This window comes from Neoarius graeffei, chromosome 28 (genome assembly GCF_027579695.1).
Source record: "Neoarius graeffei isolate fNeoGra1 chromosome 28, fNeoGra1.pri, whole genome shotgun sequence".
In the NCBI taxonomy this organism is placed as follows: Eukaryota; Metazoa; Chordata; class Actinopteri; order Siluriformes; family Ariidae; genus Neoarius; species Neoarius graeffei.
This window is the reverse complement of record NC_083596.1, coordinates 24,172,821-24,191,252: the sequence shown is the minus strand read 5'-3', so window position 1 is coordinate 24,191,252 and position 18,432 is coordinate 24,172,821. Positions and strand designations below refer to the sequence as shown.

General features: G+C 42.2%; 1 protein-coding gene across 11 annotated transcripts in view; it reads right to left on the bottom strand.

Moving 5' to 3' along the window:
* Window positions 1-18,432, bottom strand: part of LOC132875513 (kynurenine--oxoglutarate transaminase 1-like) — a 68,908-nt gene that overhangs the window by 9,995 nt on the left and 40,481 nt on the right. For 5 of the 11 annotated variants that reach the window (XM_060912335.1, XM_060912344.1, XM_060912337.1 and 2 more), the window contains 4 exons: window positions 4,830-4,888; window positions 2,381-2,528; window positions 2,004-2,153; window positions 587-673 (listed from right to left, as the gene is read on the bottom strand). In XM_060912335.1, the coding sequence (XP_060768318.1) occupies window positions 587-673; window positions 2,004-2,153; window positions 2,381-2,528; window positions 4,830-4,888 (444 nt within the window). Of the gene's footprint in view, window positions 1-586; window positions 674-2,003; window positions 2,154-2,380; window positions 2,529-4,829; window positions 4,889-9,953; window positions 10,332-13,631; window positions 13,732-18,432 lie in introns of those variants that run through there. The other 6 variants (XM_060912339.1, XM_060912341.1, XM_060912342.1 and 3 more) reach the window with 3 other exon arrangements.

Below are 18,432 nucleotides of genomic sequence, written 5' to 3'. Positions count from 1 at the left end.
TTATATGACCAGTGACATGAAACAAAGTTCAGTTACACAAATTGAAACGTGGCGATTTTCTATGCCATGGAAAGTCCGCACTATAATGACAGGCGTACTAACACCTTCTGCGCGCTTCGACAGCGCATTGATACCTGCACTCCGAAGGTATCAATGCGCTGTCGAAGCGCGCAGAAGGTGTTAGTACGCCTGTCATTATAGTGTGGACTTTCCATAGCATAGAAAATCGCCACGTTTCAATTTGTGTAACTGGACTTTGTTTCATGTCACTGGTCATATAAACCTATGTAAACAGGAAAAATGTGGAAGAGTTTGGTCGCATCTAACTACAGCCCCAAAAAATACCATTGGCCATGCTGAGCCTAGCTACATTGCTAACAGGAGTGACAGCGCGTCTGACTGACTGGGAGGTCGCGCAAAGCTCGGAGAGGTACGGATCAGCTCGTCTCAATTCAGAGAACAACATATTTCATTATGGAAGTACGGTGGACTGTTCCTTTAAATATAATATATGATGAATAAATAAATGTATATTACAACTAAAGCAACTCATGTTTCACTCGAGCTTTTGAAAGTGAACACTCACAGGCTTCAAGGGGATATAGACTGGTTTTCCTCCTGCCATTAATGTCATGGATTCATAGCAGTCAAAGAAAGGCTCCACAATGATCACCTTGACCACAAAATAAACATGAGAGTGTAGGGAAATAAAACATGAGGCTCTCATAGATGATGATACTCACATATGTTCAATTTAACTGTAAAATCTGTGGCATATAGACCCCTTCGCGTGTTTGTAAACAAACCGACCATTGCCAGGATGCGCGCGCAGCCTGGACTCAAACAATGGCGCTGCCCATAGACCGGCATTATGAGCTGTAAGATTATGCAAAACAATTGTCGTTACAAGATCGAGAATGCTACATAAATAAGTTAACTCTAACAAGTGGACATGGCCTACCGGATCCGTATTTAATTAAAGAGTGGACGGACGATGTTAGTAAGTTCCCTGGTATACAATGGCCAGATATATACTCGTACCTTATTGACAAGACTTCAGTGTACACCCACGAAAAACTTCGTGCCTACAAGTCTTTAGACGCATATGATTATGTTATGTGCGGACATGTACAACTTGATTAACAATGGGACATTCATATTCATTTTGTTTTAATCAAATTATGCCAGTGATGTGATGGCAATGTGGCTTTAGCTACAACAGCAAATACCAACACTAAACAGCAATTTGCAGGAGGTAATGGCATGAAAGGAATGATAGTGTAAAGAGTGCAGCTAAGAGAAATCAGAGCTGCGTAAAAAGCGAGAGGCAGAGAGCAGAAATGAAACTGGACAGGGCGGGAGCTAGGTTAGAGCAGTCAACGCAAGTTGGCATTTAGAGTGAGGGCACACAATTTTACCTTTCCATCCTTGCTTTAAAATTGTGATTTGGCATACACAAATAATGATGGCACAAAATCTGGACTGCTTGAGTCAAGCGAGACCTCTCCTACAAACAAAATTGCATGCAAAGCTAAGTTAACAAGCTAACAATTCATTACATTGTGTAACTATGACCCAGCTAATCAGACAAACGTTACCAAAGTATTTTGCTACATCAATAAACGAAGACTAGAAAGAATAAAAAAAGAACGATTTAATAAATAGCCTGATCTTACCTGTGATCAAGTGGGCGCTGCAAACCCACGCATTTTTGATAGTGCTTTCATCCCAGTCTACACGTTTGATGGCTTGTAGCCATAGACGTCGGCGATTTTTTTGGAATGGGTGAGATCCTGCTGGAATTCTGAACATTTTAACCCCATCACTGCTACGATTCTGACACCCGACAACACAACAACTAGGCATCGCTGAGTCTTTTGAGTCCAGGCTGCGCACGCAATTTCCTCTTACGTATGAATGACGTGTACTGCAAAGGGGTCTATAGAAAGCATTTAGATCATAAAATGTTTGGCTCAAACCATAATTATCACACACAAGCTTACTTCATCACCCTCATCAATCAGAGCTTGAAAGGCACAGAAAAGGGCCCCATAGGCTCCCACAGAGACCAGTATCTCCTGCATGGGATCTATTTCACGGGCCAAAATCCTCCCATAGAATTTGGCAAGGCTCTTGACAAGAGGTGGATGGCCCTGTGAATCAGATTGCATTTTTACTCAATATAACAGAATTCCCATGAATAATACAATTTTAATCCATAAGCCCAATTAAACCTAGGATTTATGTGCATCTGAAAGATTAGTGTGCATTTCTAGATGTCTTTTATTACTACTCTTACTAAACCTTTTTCAGATTATTATTTTTTAATATGACTTCACAAACCATAAAAGAAAGACAGTAAAAAAAAAAAAAGCCTTACAAAGACACGTGTGTACTGGTGCATGGAAGATCCTCCTTTGATGGCATTGTAGAGATACTCCAAGAGGAAGCTGGGAGGAGAAAAGTCAGGGAATCCCTGACCCAAGTTCACTACATTATACTCAGCAGCTAGCTGTACAAATTCCACCCTAGCAGATAAATACACATAATTACAATCAGCAAATAACTCAAAACACACCAGTGCTTTTAGTATGCTTCATTTGAGCTAGGTATGTCTATGGGTGAAATATGAGGATTCAATTCACTAAATATTTAACTAAATATGGACATTTGTACAAAACAAACCCTACAGTCAGCTCCAGATTTATTGGCACCCTTGGTAAAGATGGATAAAAGAGGTGATGAAAAATGACTGTGGTTAATTAATCTCACAATGACAAATGTATTGGCCTTCAATAATAAGGCAGTGGCTATGAAAAATAATCGACATGCCTGAAAACGTCCATATTCACTGTTAGGGCAATAATTAAGAAGTTTAAAAAAAAAAAAAAAAACACCCAGCACTGTAATGAACCTGCCTGAAAAGGACACAAATGTACTCTGCTACCTCTTACAGTGAGGAGGATGGGTATTTAGACCAAAAAAAAAAAAAAAACTTTTTAAAATTTATTGACCAAGTAAGTGTGTGTGTGTGTTTTAAATTATAATAATTATTATTATAAAGCGGGGCGGCACGGTGGTGTAGTGGTTAGTGCTGTCGCCTCAAGAAGGTCCGGGTTCGAGCCCCGTGGCCGGCGAGGGCCTTTGTGTGCAGAGTTTGCATGTTCTCCCCGTGTCCGCGTGGGTTTCCTCCGGGGGCTCCGGTTTCCCCCACAGTCCAAAGACATGCAGGTTAGGTTAACTGGTGACTCTAAATTGACCGTAGGTGTGAATGTGAATGGTTGTCTGTGTCTATGTTTCAGCCCTGTGATGACCTGGCGACTTGTCCAGGGTGTACCCCGCCTTTCGCCCGTAGTCAGCTGGGATAGGCTCCAGCTTGCCTGCGACCCTGTAAAACAGGATAAAGTGGCTAGAGATGATGAGATGAGATTATTATAAAGCTGAGTATAATGGAAATACCAGAAACCACACTATGCCTTATTTATAACACTGGCATAACAGCAGCTCCTAAATTTAAATGTTCTTTTAGCTTCATTTATGAAAATATACTTTAACCTTGGGAAATTTACATCTCCATTTTGATGGATTTTTTTTTTATCTCATAGGGGGGCCATAACAATTCCACTGTTTAAAAGATGTCATTCTTGTTGATTGACTCGGTTTCTTAGGCCAAGTTTACATTAGACCGTATCTGTCTCGTTTTCTTCGCGGATGCACTGTCCGTTTACATTAAAACGCCTGGAAACGCCGGGAAACGGGAATCCGCCAGGGTCCACGTATTCAATCCAGATCGTGTCTGGTCCGGTGCTGTGTAAACATTGAGAATACGCGGATACGCTGTGCTGAGCTCTAGCTGGCGTCGTCATTGGACAACATCACTGTGACATCCACCTTCCTGATTCGCTGGCGTTGGTCATGTGACGCGACTGCTGAAAAACGGCGCGGACTTCCGCCTTGTATCACCTTTCATTAGAGTATAAAAGTATGAAAATACTGCAAATACTGATGCAAATACTGCCCATTGTGTAGTTATGATGGTCTTTAGGCTTGCCATCCTTCCACTTGCAAGTGGTAAGTGACTTGCACACAGCGGCTCAGTCCCGAATCACTGCTCGTGCGCTTCACTCGCGCGCTCTGTGAGCTGCGCAGGGCCGGAGTGCGCACCCTCCAGAGGGCACTCGCTGTTCAGCGCAGAGTGATTTGGAGCGCAGCCGCTGAGGAAGAAGCGATGAGCCGCACCGACACATTTCAACTTACGTGCCGAATTAGTCATGTGATTAGCGTATCTGTGTATTGGCGTTGCTGTGTGCACGCGAATCGTGTATTGGCGTTGCTGTGTGCACACTAATCGTTTTTAAAAACGTTAATCTGATGATCCGCTGATACGGTCTAATGTAAACCCCACCTTAATGTAATACAAGGCTGCTTCCCAAAACATACCTCCATAATACCTACTGACCTCCTGGTAACTGACCTGTGGAAAGTACTATATGAATAATCCAGGTAAATGCAAAACTGTCTACTGAACAAATTAGACAGAGTTCAGTAGTATGCAGTTCTGAACATAATCCAAAAGTGCAAAAATATTTTGTATGTCGGATAAACGTGCAGGTGTGCCATGGAACAAAACCACATGACAAGTGCTAGAAAATGGCATGAGGTAAAGAAAATAATGATCCTAATAACAGGCCTATTGTGCTCTATATAAAAAAGAAGCCAGATTCAGGGATGAGTGCTTCTCTAGACGAAACCAAATGTGCACTTTGGTCATCTTGGGGTATCTTAAGCAAACCTAAAAAAAAAAAAAAACCTTGCCAGTTAAAAATTACCACACATTCTTGTCCGTGTTCTCAAGCCTTCGTGCATGCAATTGGCGGGACATGTTTGTCTGGAAGAAAGAAAAAAAAAAAAGATGTGAGGTTATAGCCTAAGAAATCAGATGTGTAAGAATTACACATTACAAACTTAAGTGTCTTTGTCAATGTAATGTTCAACCACGTTACACAGTTAGACAGTAAATACAATGAAATAAAATGACACTGTTGCCTGATATGAGGGTTTTTTTTTGCCTGAAAGACATTTTTGAACGCTTACTGCATGTTTCTTATACAGTATTCAATTTTGAAAATAAAAATAACATTTCAGTTTTAAGAGAGTCAGCAGAGCTAAACTGCACCATGATCATGAAATCACACTTAAACTCACTTGAGATAATCTTGCATGTTTGATAACTCGTTACAGATAACTGTCTGTGTCAGTCGTTCGCATTGTCATGCAGTTTCTGTCGTAGCAGCATTGATCATATTTAGCACTGAAAAGTACCAGACTCGAGAACAAAAGACAGCTTGCAAGATTAATGTGTACTTAAAGTCAAACAAAACTCAAAAATAAATACTGTTTGCCAATCACGATAGGTGCCCCCCCACGCATTTAAATAAAAAATAATACTTGATAGCAATAATTTATCCGTTTTTAAAAGTTATGATACTGTTAAAAATAGGCTTACCTGGACAACTGTTTGCACTAAAACCAGATCTCGGCCTGTGACATTAATGGCACACTAGAACGCTGTTTACCTTCGTTACACAGAGCCCTCAAATTAAGACATCTAATTCTTTTTAAAAAAATTATAAAATTATAAATTCTTTATGGCGGCACGGTGGTGTAGTGGTTAGCGCTGTCGCCTCACAGCAAGAAGGTCCTGGGTTCGAGCCCCGGGGCCGGCGAGGGCCTTTCTGTGTGGAGTTTGCATGTTCTCCCCGTGTCCGCGTGGGTTTCCTCCGGGTGCTCCGGTTTCCCCCACAGTCCAAAGACATGCAGGTTAGGTTAACTGGTGACTCTAAATTGACCGTAGGTGTGAATGTGAGTGTGAATGGTTGTCTGTGTCCATGTATCAGCCCTGTGATGACCTGGCGACTTGTCCAGGGTATACCCTGCCTTTCGCCCGTAGTCAGCTGGGATAGGCTCCAGCTTGCCTGCGACCCTGTAGAAGGATAAAGCGGCTACAGAGAATGAGATAAATTCTTTAAAAAAATTGCATCACTGCTTGCTCTCTCTTTCTCTCTCTGTGTATTGTAGCGATGTAATACATCCATCCATCCATTATCAGTAGCCACTTATGCTGTGCAGGGTCGCAGGCGAGCTGGAGCCTATCCCAGCTGACTACGGGCGAAAGGCGGGGTACACCCTGGACAAGTTGCTCGGTCATCTCAGGGCTGACACATAGACACAGACAACCATTCACACTCACATTCACACCTACGGTCAATTTAGAGTCACCAGTTAACCTAACCTGCATGTCTTTGGACTGTGGGGGAAACCGGAGCACCCGGAGGAAACCCACGCGGACACGGGGAGAACTCCACACAGAAAGGCCCTTGTTGGCCGCTGGGCTTGAACCCAGGACCTTCTTGCTGTGAGGAGACAGTGCTAACCACTACACCACTGTGCTGCCCCCAATGCAATACATCTTTTTCTTTTCTCCTTCCTCTTATATTTGTCACATATAGTGTCATGTCCAACCCATGTTTCAATGTGCCAATCACATTGCGACAAAGGCCCCCCCCCCTTTTTCTTTGGAAATGACGTGATCCCATTTAAAAGGAAGATGGTGCGTGCTGTAAGGTGTCGGTTGGTCAGTCTGCTACTCTTCACGAGTTCCCGTTGCTGTGTGCCTTCATGGTTTCTTTCTAGCAAAAATATCCGTAGTTGTACCATATGTTAAAACCAACGGACTCTTCTACGGTCATTAGCAGGAGAAAGGAACTGACAAACACCTGGTTGTTGAAATAAGGAGGAAAGGTTTACCTGTTTCGCCATTTGTCTGCAAGTGGAAAAAAAACAGAAGTGTCACTAGCGCTAATTTCACCATGCTAAGGTGGATTCCCTTCTCCAGTGTCTTCGAAACTTTGTTCTGGATCACACATCCTCCTCAGTGGCAGCGGCAGGAAGTTTTTTTTTTTTGGGGGGGGGTGCACCAATGGCACGCCAAATCTAGGAGGGTCCGGGGGCATGCTCCCCCGGGAAATTTTGGAATTTGTAACCCTCCAAAATGCTATTTCTCAGATTTTGAGAGGCAAATTTTGGTGGAGTAAAGCTAAGTTTAATGTCTCTATTAGAGTGTGCATTTTGTCCATGTATTTTTTTTTCCTGTTTGAAACAGAACCAATGATACTGTACTTAGTACTGTTGAGAGGATAACGCCCTCTTACCATGGGTTTGGTACTTTCTACTGTGTTTACATGTGAGTAAATACACGTACAACATTCAGTTGTACCTTGCTTAATTGAAGGAAACAAAGTAGCACATTCTCTCGTCATTGAAAGACGAGAAGGCAGCAGCAACAGGGGTCAAGTCCATGGTGTCCACGATATCTTTATGTACATGTAGCAGTGTACAGTTGTTAAGTCGTTGTTCAGTCATCGAAGACCGAAGGTATGTCAACACCCTTTTGAGGGTGGAGAAAGCTCTTTCAGATGTTGCGGATGCCGCCGGGATGAAGGGACGCAGCAGGATTTAACAAGGGAAAACAAAGGCGCGCAGTGGGCAGTTGATTCACACTATTCTCTCCTTTTTTTCATTGTAAATTGTCAAAAGGACTCCCATTGTAACTCCCTCCTGCCGTCGCCACTGCGCCTTGTTAAAAACCATCAGCCGATGACACCACCAACAGAAGTGGAAGAGCTTGGGGGATAACTGGAACTATTATCGCGACGAACTTTCAATTGTTTGGGGGAGTGTCCGAGTTGTGAGTAACGAAGCAAAGCTGACTGACTTGACTAAACTTTTGGTCATTTTGTTTAAAGGTTTCCTTTTTTCGTTTACTTCTGATAAAATCACGGGAAGAAGGTGCAAACTGGTGAACTACATTGCTGGATTTGAATAGAGCTAAACTGTAGTCTGGGTATTCTGAACTGAACTGTGATTCTGGGTGTTGGACTGATCTGGTGGAGAATACATTTATGAAATGTACAAATGACTGATTTTGTGAATTATTTGGGCTCTTTCATTGTGTGATGTGGTGGATGCTGGTAATAATAATTTAATTCTTGCCTATGATTTCAGTACTAAATCTTCTTAAGTGTCTTCTAGATTAAAAGTATACTGCACTAGTTAACCATTGAAACTAAGGATTCATGCGATACTTGAAGCTGATGCATGTGTTCTTGTGCATTTCTCCCTTTCTTTTTTTCCTTTGACTTAACCTGCATACTCCCTGACAAAGTTTGGCAGTGTTTTACTGCCTGGCACGCCGGCTTGTTATTAAATAAGAGGGAAGTGTTAGTGTGTGCATATCTTTTCACTGCTTCAGATGGGTTGACTACAGAGAAAAAAAAACCTTCATTGTACTGTAATGTATATATACACGTGACAAATAAAGGCTTCTAATTCTAAAAAGTCTAATCAGAAATCTTCTATAAACATGTGATTTTTACTGGCAACAAACTCCACCAAATCAACAGACTTCACTTTATGAAGTTTAAACCTCACTCAGCTAAATGATGATGTTCATCTTTTGGGGTCAAAGATGACCATGACTTCAATTTGGTGGGTGGTGGTTGTGGGTCCGGAGGTGACTGATGAGGCCAATCTGGGCTTTGAAGGTACGGCCACATGTTGGGCACGCGTGGGTAGGTGCTGTAGTGGGAGTGGCGATAGTTCGAGCCTTCCGTGCAGTTCGTTTCTTCTGGGCCTCGGTGATGCTTTTCATTTCTGTTGCACGTGCGCCACTGGTGAGCTTTGATCGCCATGTTGGACAATCCTGAGCAAGCGACTCCTAGGAGTTGAGATTGATTACTAGGGTTTTGAGGGACACTTTGAGATTGTCCTTGAAGCATTTTTTCTACCCGCCAGATGAGTGCTTGCCTTGGCACAACTCTCCATACAACAACTGTCTGGGCAGTCGACTGTCTGGCATCCTGACAACATGGCTAGTCCATCTGGCTTGGGCTTTCTGCAGAAGAGTGTTAATGCTGGGAAGTCCAGCCCATTTTAGGACCTCTGCATCTGAGATTTTGTCCTGCCACTTGATATGATCTTTCATTGAAGGCAGGTCAAGTGGAAGCGATTGAGCTGCTTAGTGTGTCTGTTGTAGGCAGTCCAGGTCTCACAGGTGTAAAGTAGGGTGGCAAGCATCACAGCACGGTAGACCTTCAGCTTAGTGGCAAGGCTGAGCCCTCTCTGTTCCCAGACATTCTCACGAAGTCTCCCGAAAGCAGCGCTGGCCTTTGCTAGTCTCATTTGTCTAATTTTAATTTCGCACCTCAAACTATTAAAACTACATTACTGACCAAAATTTACCCAAGTTCTAAATTGCAATTAAAATAAATACACAGGGTTCGTGCAGGATTTTTGTGAAGACATTCAAGGACATTTCAAGGAGTATTCAAGGACCAAAATCAAAATTTTCAAGGACCACATCACGATGGGTACAATCAGGATAATGAACATTTGATTGAACTTTTGAATGAGGAAAACTGGCGTTTGGGGTTGCAAAAACCTTTCCAAAATACTCCACAACCAGTTTCACAACCATGATAGACATAGTTTGTGTTTATATTTAGTATTATTTGCTTTTTGAGGTGTTTAGTTTTGGAATTTACAATCGTTAAAGTCACTCATGGTTCAAAGCTTGGTAGCCGAGCCTTTTGTTTCGTTTGTTATTAGAAAAAAGCGTGGCCTTTGCATGGGTGTTACATTTTATTCGTTTCTTTTATTTTTGCTTGTTATATTTTAAAACAGATTTTGAAAACAATCGCTAGAAACACTGTCACTGATGTAATTGAAATCTGTTACATTTCAACAACAAATTTAAACATGGAAAACTTTCTAAAAAACTATACAGCAGAATTTGTTTGCAACAAACTGTCTCTGTTATAGCAATGTAACCATTGCGGTTAAGCGATTTGGTTCACTCAAAATTAAAAACGTTAAGGCTTGAACTTCTTTAGCACCTTAATTTTGTCGTTTAGCTCATTAGCCTCGAGTTCCACATCCTTTATTGTCCTCTTGAAACTGTTGGCTTTCGTGACATGCACTATCTTGCGTTCTTGTTCTGCTAGTTCCATCAGCTTGTCCACTCTCTTTCAGTTGAGATGAATCTTCTAGTATACGCCTCCTTGTTTGCATAGCGAAAATTTTATCACTGACATCCTTGTTCATGCACTCTTTCTCTCTCTCCTTGTGCACGCCCAACAGGAGAATTCAATATGGCGCCAGAGAACCAAAGTGCATATGCGAAAACACAGGAAGCCCAGAGTGTTCATTTTAAATGACAATCGTGTCATTGTTTTTCTATATTGATTTTGCTTCATTTCTCTAATTTCTCATCTCATTATCTCTAGCCGCTTTATCCTGTTCTACAGGGCTGCAGGCAAGCTGGAGCCTATCCCAGCTGACTACGGGCGAAAGGCGGGGTACACCCTGGACAAGTCGCCAGGTCATCACAGGGCTGACACATAGACACAGACAACCATTCACACTCACATTCACACCTACGGTCAATTTAGAGTCACCAGTTAACCTAATTTCTTTCTTTTTTTTCTGCAAAAACTGATAAGTAAATGGTGATTTGTTCACAGTATTCTAATTTTTTGAATTCCTGTTTTCGTGGGTTTTATGAGCTGGAAGCCCAAATTATGTAAAAATAAACAAATAAATACTTGAACTCGTTTAAATTGTGGGCCCTGAATCTATAATCTATGAAAGTTTATCTTTGAATGGAATTATGGAAATTAAACAACTTTTCCATGATATTCTAATTTTTTGGAAAGGGTCTATATATATATATATATATATATATATATATATATATATATATATATATAAAAATGGCAACTTCAGTACAAGAATAAAAAATACTTTGAAAAAAAAAATACTGCTGGAGCCATTTCTAAAATATTAGATTTAGTTTAGTCTGCAAGTCAGTGGTTCTCAAAGAAGAACAACAACCTTACTCATCAGATGTACACTTGTGAAATTCCTCTCTGCGTTTAACCCATCTGAAGCAGTGAATACACACATGAGCAATGTGCACACACATACCCAGAGCAGTGGGCAGCTAAACAGCACATGAGGAGCAGTCAGGGGGTAGGTGCCTCGCTCAAGGGCCTAAGCCATGATAACCCAACCACAGTGGGGTCCATTTAGCGTCACCAGAGTCCAGGATGTATGTATTTGTTTATTTTTGACTGGCCACTTAAACTGAATGGGTTTAATCCAAACCTTAAAGGAGATACGCAGAACCATGGCCTCACTTTCATTTATTCTTGAGGCCTTGAGACCTCAAGAATGGCACAGGAATAGTTTTAAGCATTAACAATAAAACTAATATAGTAATTTTTACGATTAAAGTGATTCATATACTGGAGGTAGCGGTCTGAGTGAATGACCTTGACGTCCGTAACGTCACAGCAGGAAGTCTATTGGTCTCATCGCCATTTCTGCTATACTAAAACACAGAGCTGAGTGCAACTCCGATCCTCCATTTTGAGCTAATTTATTGCCATGCCACGTAGAGGTGTTGCTGGCAGGTGCAGCAACACGACAGAAGATGGACTTGCGTTGCATTCATGGCCCAAGAACGTTCAAACTGCAAAGATTTGGATGCGTTTTGCGAGAAGTTCATGGGCACGTTGGGGCAGCTATGAAGTGGTCTCTCCTCTCCACATTTTACTGAAGACTCATACGAGACCTCTGATCTGTTGAGGAGCGTTGGCTATAAGCCCTTATTGAAGGAGGGTGCAGTACCAATAATTAAATAAAACTACAAGAAAAGGAAAGTATTTTATTTAATTTTTAAAAAAAGGAAAGTAAATTCAGTTGCACCAGTTCTCCCGGAGTTTGAGCCGAGGGCTGTTGGTAAAACCCAGGACGGAAAGGGACGTGACATATCGCTCGGGCAGTGACCTCCCCGCGGTTGTTGCTAAAACCAGTGACGTTTCATCCCGTCCCGGGTTTTAGTAATTGCCTGAGCCGAGCAGTAATCATGGAGTACTCAGTATGGAGAGTGAATGGAGCAGCTGTCTGATTTCGCCGCTGGATATTGCTGCCATCTCACCCTTACATGGAAGAAGCAAATGAACAGAGAACTGAACGAACAACTGAAAGTCAGATTGCTTCAAAATAATCGGCCACAAGGTCGGCCTTCAAGAAGCGAGAACACAGACGGGTAAGCGCCGACTCTCATTTGGATACAAAACACGTTTACCTGCATTTAGATTAATACCTGTAACTTGTATTATGTATTTAAGTTACCGGTATAAGATTATTTAATTTGCTTCAGAATGTGATTGTCTCAGTTGATCTGATTATTTAATTCGTCTTTTACGTTTTCATCTCATCTCTAGCTGCTTTATCCTGTTCTACAGGGTCACAGGCAAGCTGGAGCCTATCCCAGCTGACTACGGGCGAAAGGCGGGGTACACCCTGGACAAGTCGCCAGGTCATCGCAGGGCCAACACAGACAACCATTCACACTCACATTCACACCTACGGTCAATTTAGAGTCACCAGTTAACCTAACCTGCATGTCTTTGGACTGTGGGGGAAACCGGAGCACCCGGAGGAAACCCACGCGGACACGGGGAGAACATGCAAACTCCACACAGAAAGGCCCTCGCCGGCCACGGGGCTCGAACCTGGACCTTCTTGCTGTGATGCGACAGCGCTAACCACTACACCACCGTGCCGCCCCCTTTTACGTTTTATCAGTGAAAAATGCATGCATGTACATGTATGTTGCATAAGTTATAACACCTATCCTGTTTTAATAAGAGTCAACCTACAATCAATGAAATCAAATCAGTCTTAGTTGAGCAAGTCGGTAACGGTATTTCTTACTTTCACCATAAATTATTTATATGACTTTTGTCTAGACGGCACAGTGGTGCAATGGTTAGTGCGGTCACCTCACAGCAAGAAGGTCCAGGTTCGAGCCCCATGGCCAGCAAGGGCCTTTCTGTGTGGAGTTTGCATGTTCTCCCCGTGTCCGCGTGGGTTTCCTCCGGGTGCTCCGGTTTCCCCCACAGTCCAAAGACATGCAGGTTAGGCTAACTGGTGACTCTAAATTGACCGTAGGTGTGAATGTGAGTGTGAATGGTTGTCTGTGTCTATGTGTCAGCCCTGTGATGACCTGGCGACTTGTCCAGGGTGTACCCCACCTTTCGCCCGTAGTCAGCTGGGATAGGCTCCAGCTTGCCTGCGACCCTGTAGAACAGGATAAAGCGGCTAGAGATAATGAGATGAGACTTTGGTCTATAGCTGTCAAAGGCCTTGGCTTTAAAACCGGTTCCTACTGTGACATCACACACTCAGGGCTGGCTGGCTCAGCTGGGTAGCTCGAATGCCAACTTTGCGGTCGATTTTAACTCTCAAAAATATATACATTTTTAAATTCCCATTTATGCAGCATACAAGAGTCAAGGCTGGAGATACTAGCCACTCAGAAATGTATTTAAAAATAAAAGGTTCTCCTGTAATAACATGAATAGTTGGGGCTGAACAAAAAATTTATAATAGAACAAAAAAAAAAATACTTTGTTGACGTCAGTGACTCATACACCAAAGTACATCTTAAAGTTCCGGCTATGTATAAAGTCTGAGAGCAGAGATATTTCTTCACTCTAACCAACCTTGTTCTGCCAGTTCCTGAGAATTATTGATGATGATTTCCAAACTGCAACACTGTTGATCCCCACCACTCTTTTGAACATGTCAGAATGCAATTTACTGCTTCAAGGAAAGAAATTAATTTGTATATTAGAAATACAGCATTTTACAATTATAGAATATTCAAATTCAGGGCTCGAAATTCATTTTTTTTTTTTTTCACCAGCCAGCCGGACTAGTTACCTTCCAAAGTAACTAGCCAAACAGAAAATCAACTAGCCAAAATTTGTTCATGTATGAATTTTACTTCTGTCAAAAATAACACAAAAGAGAGTAGTTACCATTGTTCATGACTAATGTGCATTTATTTCAAGACCTGAGTATTTTGATACTGTTGTTAAATACATAAATGAGAACAACACAGAGCACCATAATATAATAACAAATAATATATTGGGAAAACTTGGCAACTTGGCGTACGAGTATTGAAAACAAATCTACTTACTATCATGACTATAGCACCCAAAATATGTCCAACATGCTTTCTGTATTTAACCATTTATGAGAGAGAAAGCATTAGGAGCTTCATATTGACTAGGAATCAACTTGAAAAAAAAATTAATTATTCCATAAAAATCGTATCGCAGCCAAGGCCTACCCTGCTCCCACGTTTGCTTATAAGGCCAAACAAAATATGTGTTTCCTAGGTTTTCAAAATAGGGTAGGTAGGTAGGGAAAAAAAATTTGTTTATCCCAAAACTTTACGACAAATTTTCTAGGGTAGGTAGGAAAAAGTGAGAAGTTTCCTTTGAAAACTTTTTTTGCAAAATACTCGTTCAAAACTAAACCTAGTCATCAGATATCATTGATGATATAAAGATGCACTTGTATATAAATTGTTCTAATAATGATGGCATACTTTCATTTTCCAGGTAAAATGGGAATATTTTGGTGGATGATCTATTTGGTGGTGGTCCAGTACCTAGATCTATCCCTTCAGTTCTGAACATTTCCAAAATATATTTTTATATACTAGTGGGGACTTTCATACTTAAAACTGATGTCTTGTGTGTTTATCAAAATTGGGTGCATGCCTAACATCTCGGCCTTAATGACATTATATTTGCTTCATGTTTTTTCTTATTCTGTCTATGAATGCAATGTTCACTTATGTTGTTCTTATGAATACAGCTGCTCCGTGCCATTTTCTTTTCAAATAAAGAAACTAAATTTCCTATATTTAAAGTTTCCTATTCTGTGTTTGTAAATTGTGTTGCAAAATAAATGCAAATGCTTTCATTTTTCAGCCCTGTTAGTCCATGGTTCATACTTTTTGCTCTACGGTTTAAATCAGGAGGAAATCAAGGAATGTATCATTTCACTGACACAGACTCCTCCAATTTCAGATTTATCAATTCAGATATCTTAAGTTAAGTATAGAATAGCATTGGAAGTGTTGAATACCTGATTTATACCCTGAGCAAACAGTTCCTTGTGATGTATGCATTATTTCAATCACTATCTAGCCATATCCACGCTAAATTATTTTCCCCACATGAGACCTCTGCCCTCTCCCCCAACGAAGCAGTGCTGCCAGGCCCGGCTAGCCCCGCGCCTCAGGACGAAGAGCCACGGTGTTCCGCTTTAGTTTCGTTTCTATCGCCCGCACCAGCCCAACTTTGGACGCTCGTAACTCGGGCAGGGGAGGTCCCAGCCTCCCCAAACTTTACAGCCAGCAACCTCTGCCCTGTCCCCAACGAACCAGCTCTGCCTGGGCCGGCTAGCCCCGCGCCTCGGGACGCAACTGGGCGTGTTGGTTGTCAATTTACTCCTGATGGGCCTCGTGTCTTTCGGCAAATACCGAGTGGTTTATATGACACGCCCTAGCGGTTCTCGTTTGACTCGCCAGGTGGCTGCCAAACAGGTAGGGTCGGGCGCGAGAAATAGTTTGTTTATCGTGGTCATAAACAGTTGAAGGGTCGCAGTGTTTTTACAGGGTCGGTCGGGTAGCCGGAAACACATATATTATTTTGTTTGGCCCAAGTCCTTTGTCATTTCTCCTCTTCAGACCGAGGTCACTTTGTCCCCGTCTCTGGCGGTTTCTGTACACCTTTCAGAAAATTCCACATCACAACGTAGCTTTGGCAGATGTAGATGTAAACAACAACAAAAACACGTGTTTAAATGGGCGATAATGTGGTCACATCTATTGAATTTGATAACGTGATGTGGCAGCGGGGGCGTGGCCAAGCGTCGGTCTGTGAATGGAGGGCGGAGTCAGGGAAGGTAAGTGGTGGAATCATTGCACCTGATGGGGATTAACCTGTGTTTGTGTGTCTTCCCCAGTGACCGTACCCTTTAAAAGGAGAGGAGAGCAGAGAAAGGGAGCTCTCTCTCCCCAACAAGAACACGTGTGTGTGTGTGTGTGTGTGTGTGTGTGTGTGAGAACTCAGTTCTGGCCTGCCGTGCTTCTGTGCTCCACCCACCTGGTCCAATACTACACGTGATTACCGCGATATTCAACGAGATGCGTTATATGCATGCCAGTCCCCCCAGGATTTCACGGGCCTTTTTTGTGATTGTTGTGGGCTAAAATGTCTGATGTTGGGGGGGGGGGGGGGGGGGGGGGGGTGTTCCAAAAAATTGCGATGAAAGTTGCGGTGTTTTTTAGGTTTTTGTTGCGATTACATTGCGGGAGGAAGTGAAAGTTGCGAGAAATTGTTGCGATTTTCTCTTTTTGTGATTAAAATTGAGTGATATGTTAAATATTAAAGTTATTACTGAAAAACTATTGATTAATAAAACAAAGACACTGAGAAATGGTCCTATAAACAACTTTACCAATATAAAAGATTACCAGGACTACAAAAATGCAGAAAAATAGGCTTTACTTATCCAAATGCACCTGTTGGTTCAAAAGTTAAAGTGCATAGAACCTCACAGCACAACATGAAGTTACCTTAAAATATAATATAAATGCCTCAGCTTTCATGTAAGAAAAAAAAAAACTTATTAATACTAGTACTGTGTGCAGGCAGTCTCTCCTGAAGACTAAATTAAACAATAATTATAAACTAATAAAATAAATGGCTCAGGCTTCATAGAAGAAAAAAAAAACAATTTGAACAGAATCTCACAGTATGATGCTGAAGCTGCCTAAACAATGGAAAATAAAATACCATTTTGGCAAAAATGTTGGCATCCATTAATTTCTTGTATTAAGTAAAAAAAAAAAATAAAGTGCACACAGTCCTTCACTGTAAACATAACACACTTTCAGTAACAGAATTTAAGCCTACATAAACACTGACTCGCACACTCGCAGTGTTGCCAGATACTGCTGACGTTTTCCAGCCCAAAATATGTTCAAAACCTGCCCAATCTGGCAACACTGCGCACATGCGGGAAAGTTGTGGTGATTGGGTATAATTGCAACACCGCCCTGAATTCGCGGGGATTGGTTGAAGTTGCAATTCGCAACATCCCGGAGGGTCTGGCATGCACAGTCATAGACATATAAACATAGACGCCGCATTGAGCTGGTGGCCCCGTTGCTGGGATACGTCAGAGTGTCCGCCATATTGGATGTGGCAAATCTTCTCCGTAAACCAATGCAAGTAAATGGACTGAACTTCATAAAGCCCCTTTCTACAATAATATTTAACTCGATGCCTTTTATTCACCCATTAAGACACACACGTATATATTTGGGAAACAAACAGGCATGGCGGCACGGTGGTGTAGTGGTTAGCGCTGTCGCCTCACAGCAAGAAGGTCCGGGTTCAAGCCCCGTGGCCGGCGAGGGCCTTTCTGTGCGGAGTTTGCATGTTCTCCCCGTGTCCGCGTGGGTTTCCTCCGGGTGCTCCGGTTTCCCCCACAGTCCAAAGACATGCAGGTGTAGGTATCATGCCGCCATCTTGTGTCAGAACTACAATTCCCAGGCAACTTCCGCGTGACCTACGTCACGCGTGGGCGGGATCCCCTACGTCAGTCTGCCATGCACGCATAAATCCAAGCAGAAGCTCCGCCATGTTGTCTCTCGTGTCTGGATTTCAACGGATCTAGACGCCTAAAGGGACGCTCTCCATCAAAAAGACGTCTTCTTTCTTGCAAGATCCATCACTCAACGCGATTTTCTTTCTTACCCTTGGCAAAGGTAAACTCTAGAGTCGCGCGATCTTTAAACTCAACCTGAGTTACAACCGGATTACTTGCATTAGAAGTGACGTCACGACTGCAGCCCAGGCAGTTAAAAGTTAAGAAGCGATTGAATCCTTTTTAACTCAAAAGCGCTGTGCATCTGATTCTGATCAGAGACTTTTCCTCACGAACGCTGAGGTTCGGACCAAGAATCCTCTGCTTTCTACGGGAACCACCCAAGTGCTCCGCTGGAACCGAAAGTTTTCTGCGCCTCCATCACGAGCGGCTCACGTGCCCCCACGGCGAGGCCCGAAACTACACCGGCAAACATCTTCATATCTTGCTAAAGGCAGGATTAAGTAAGATTTTGGCATTTGGGCATAATTAGGATAGTCTTAGGAATTTGCTTTTATTTGAAATAGTGTGAATTTAAACCCAGGTTTATCTGTTACACTGTTAGACACGCAGCGTGTTGATTTATTTTGGTTCTATGTTCTCTCAATTGTTTGATAGGTTGTGCATGCTCCTGCTCTCTCTCTCTCTCTTATTCTGACTAACACTAATTTCCTTATCATACATTTTGACCTTATCAAGGTTTCAATGAGTTGGTAAATGTTATGAGTGTGGAATCTTTTTGTTACTGAGAAAACACGTGCTCAACAGGCCTGACCAGGCCTGATACAC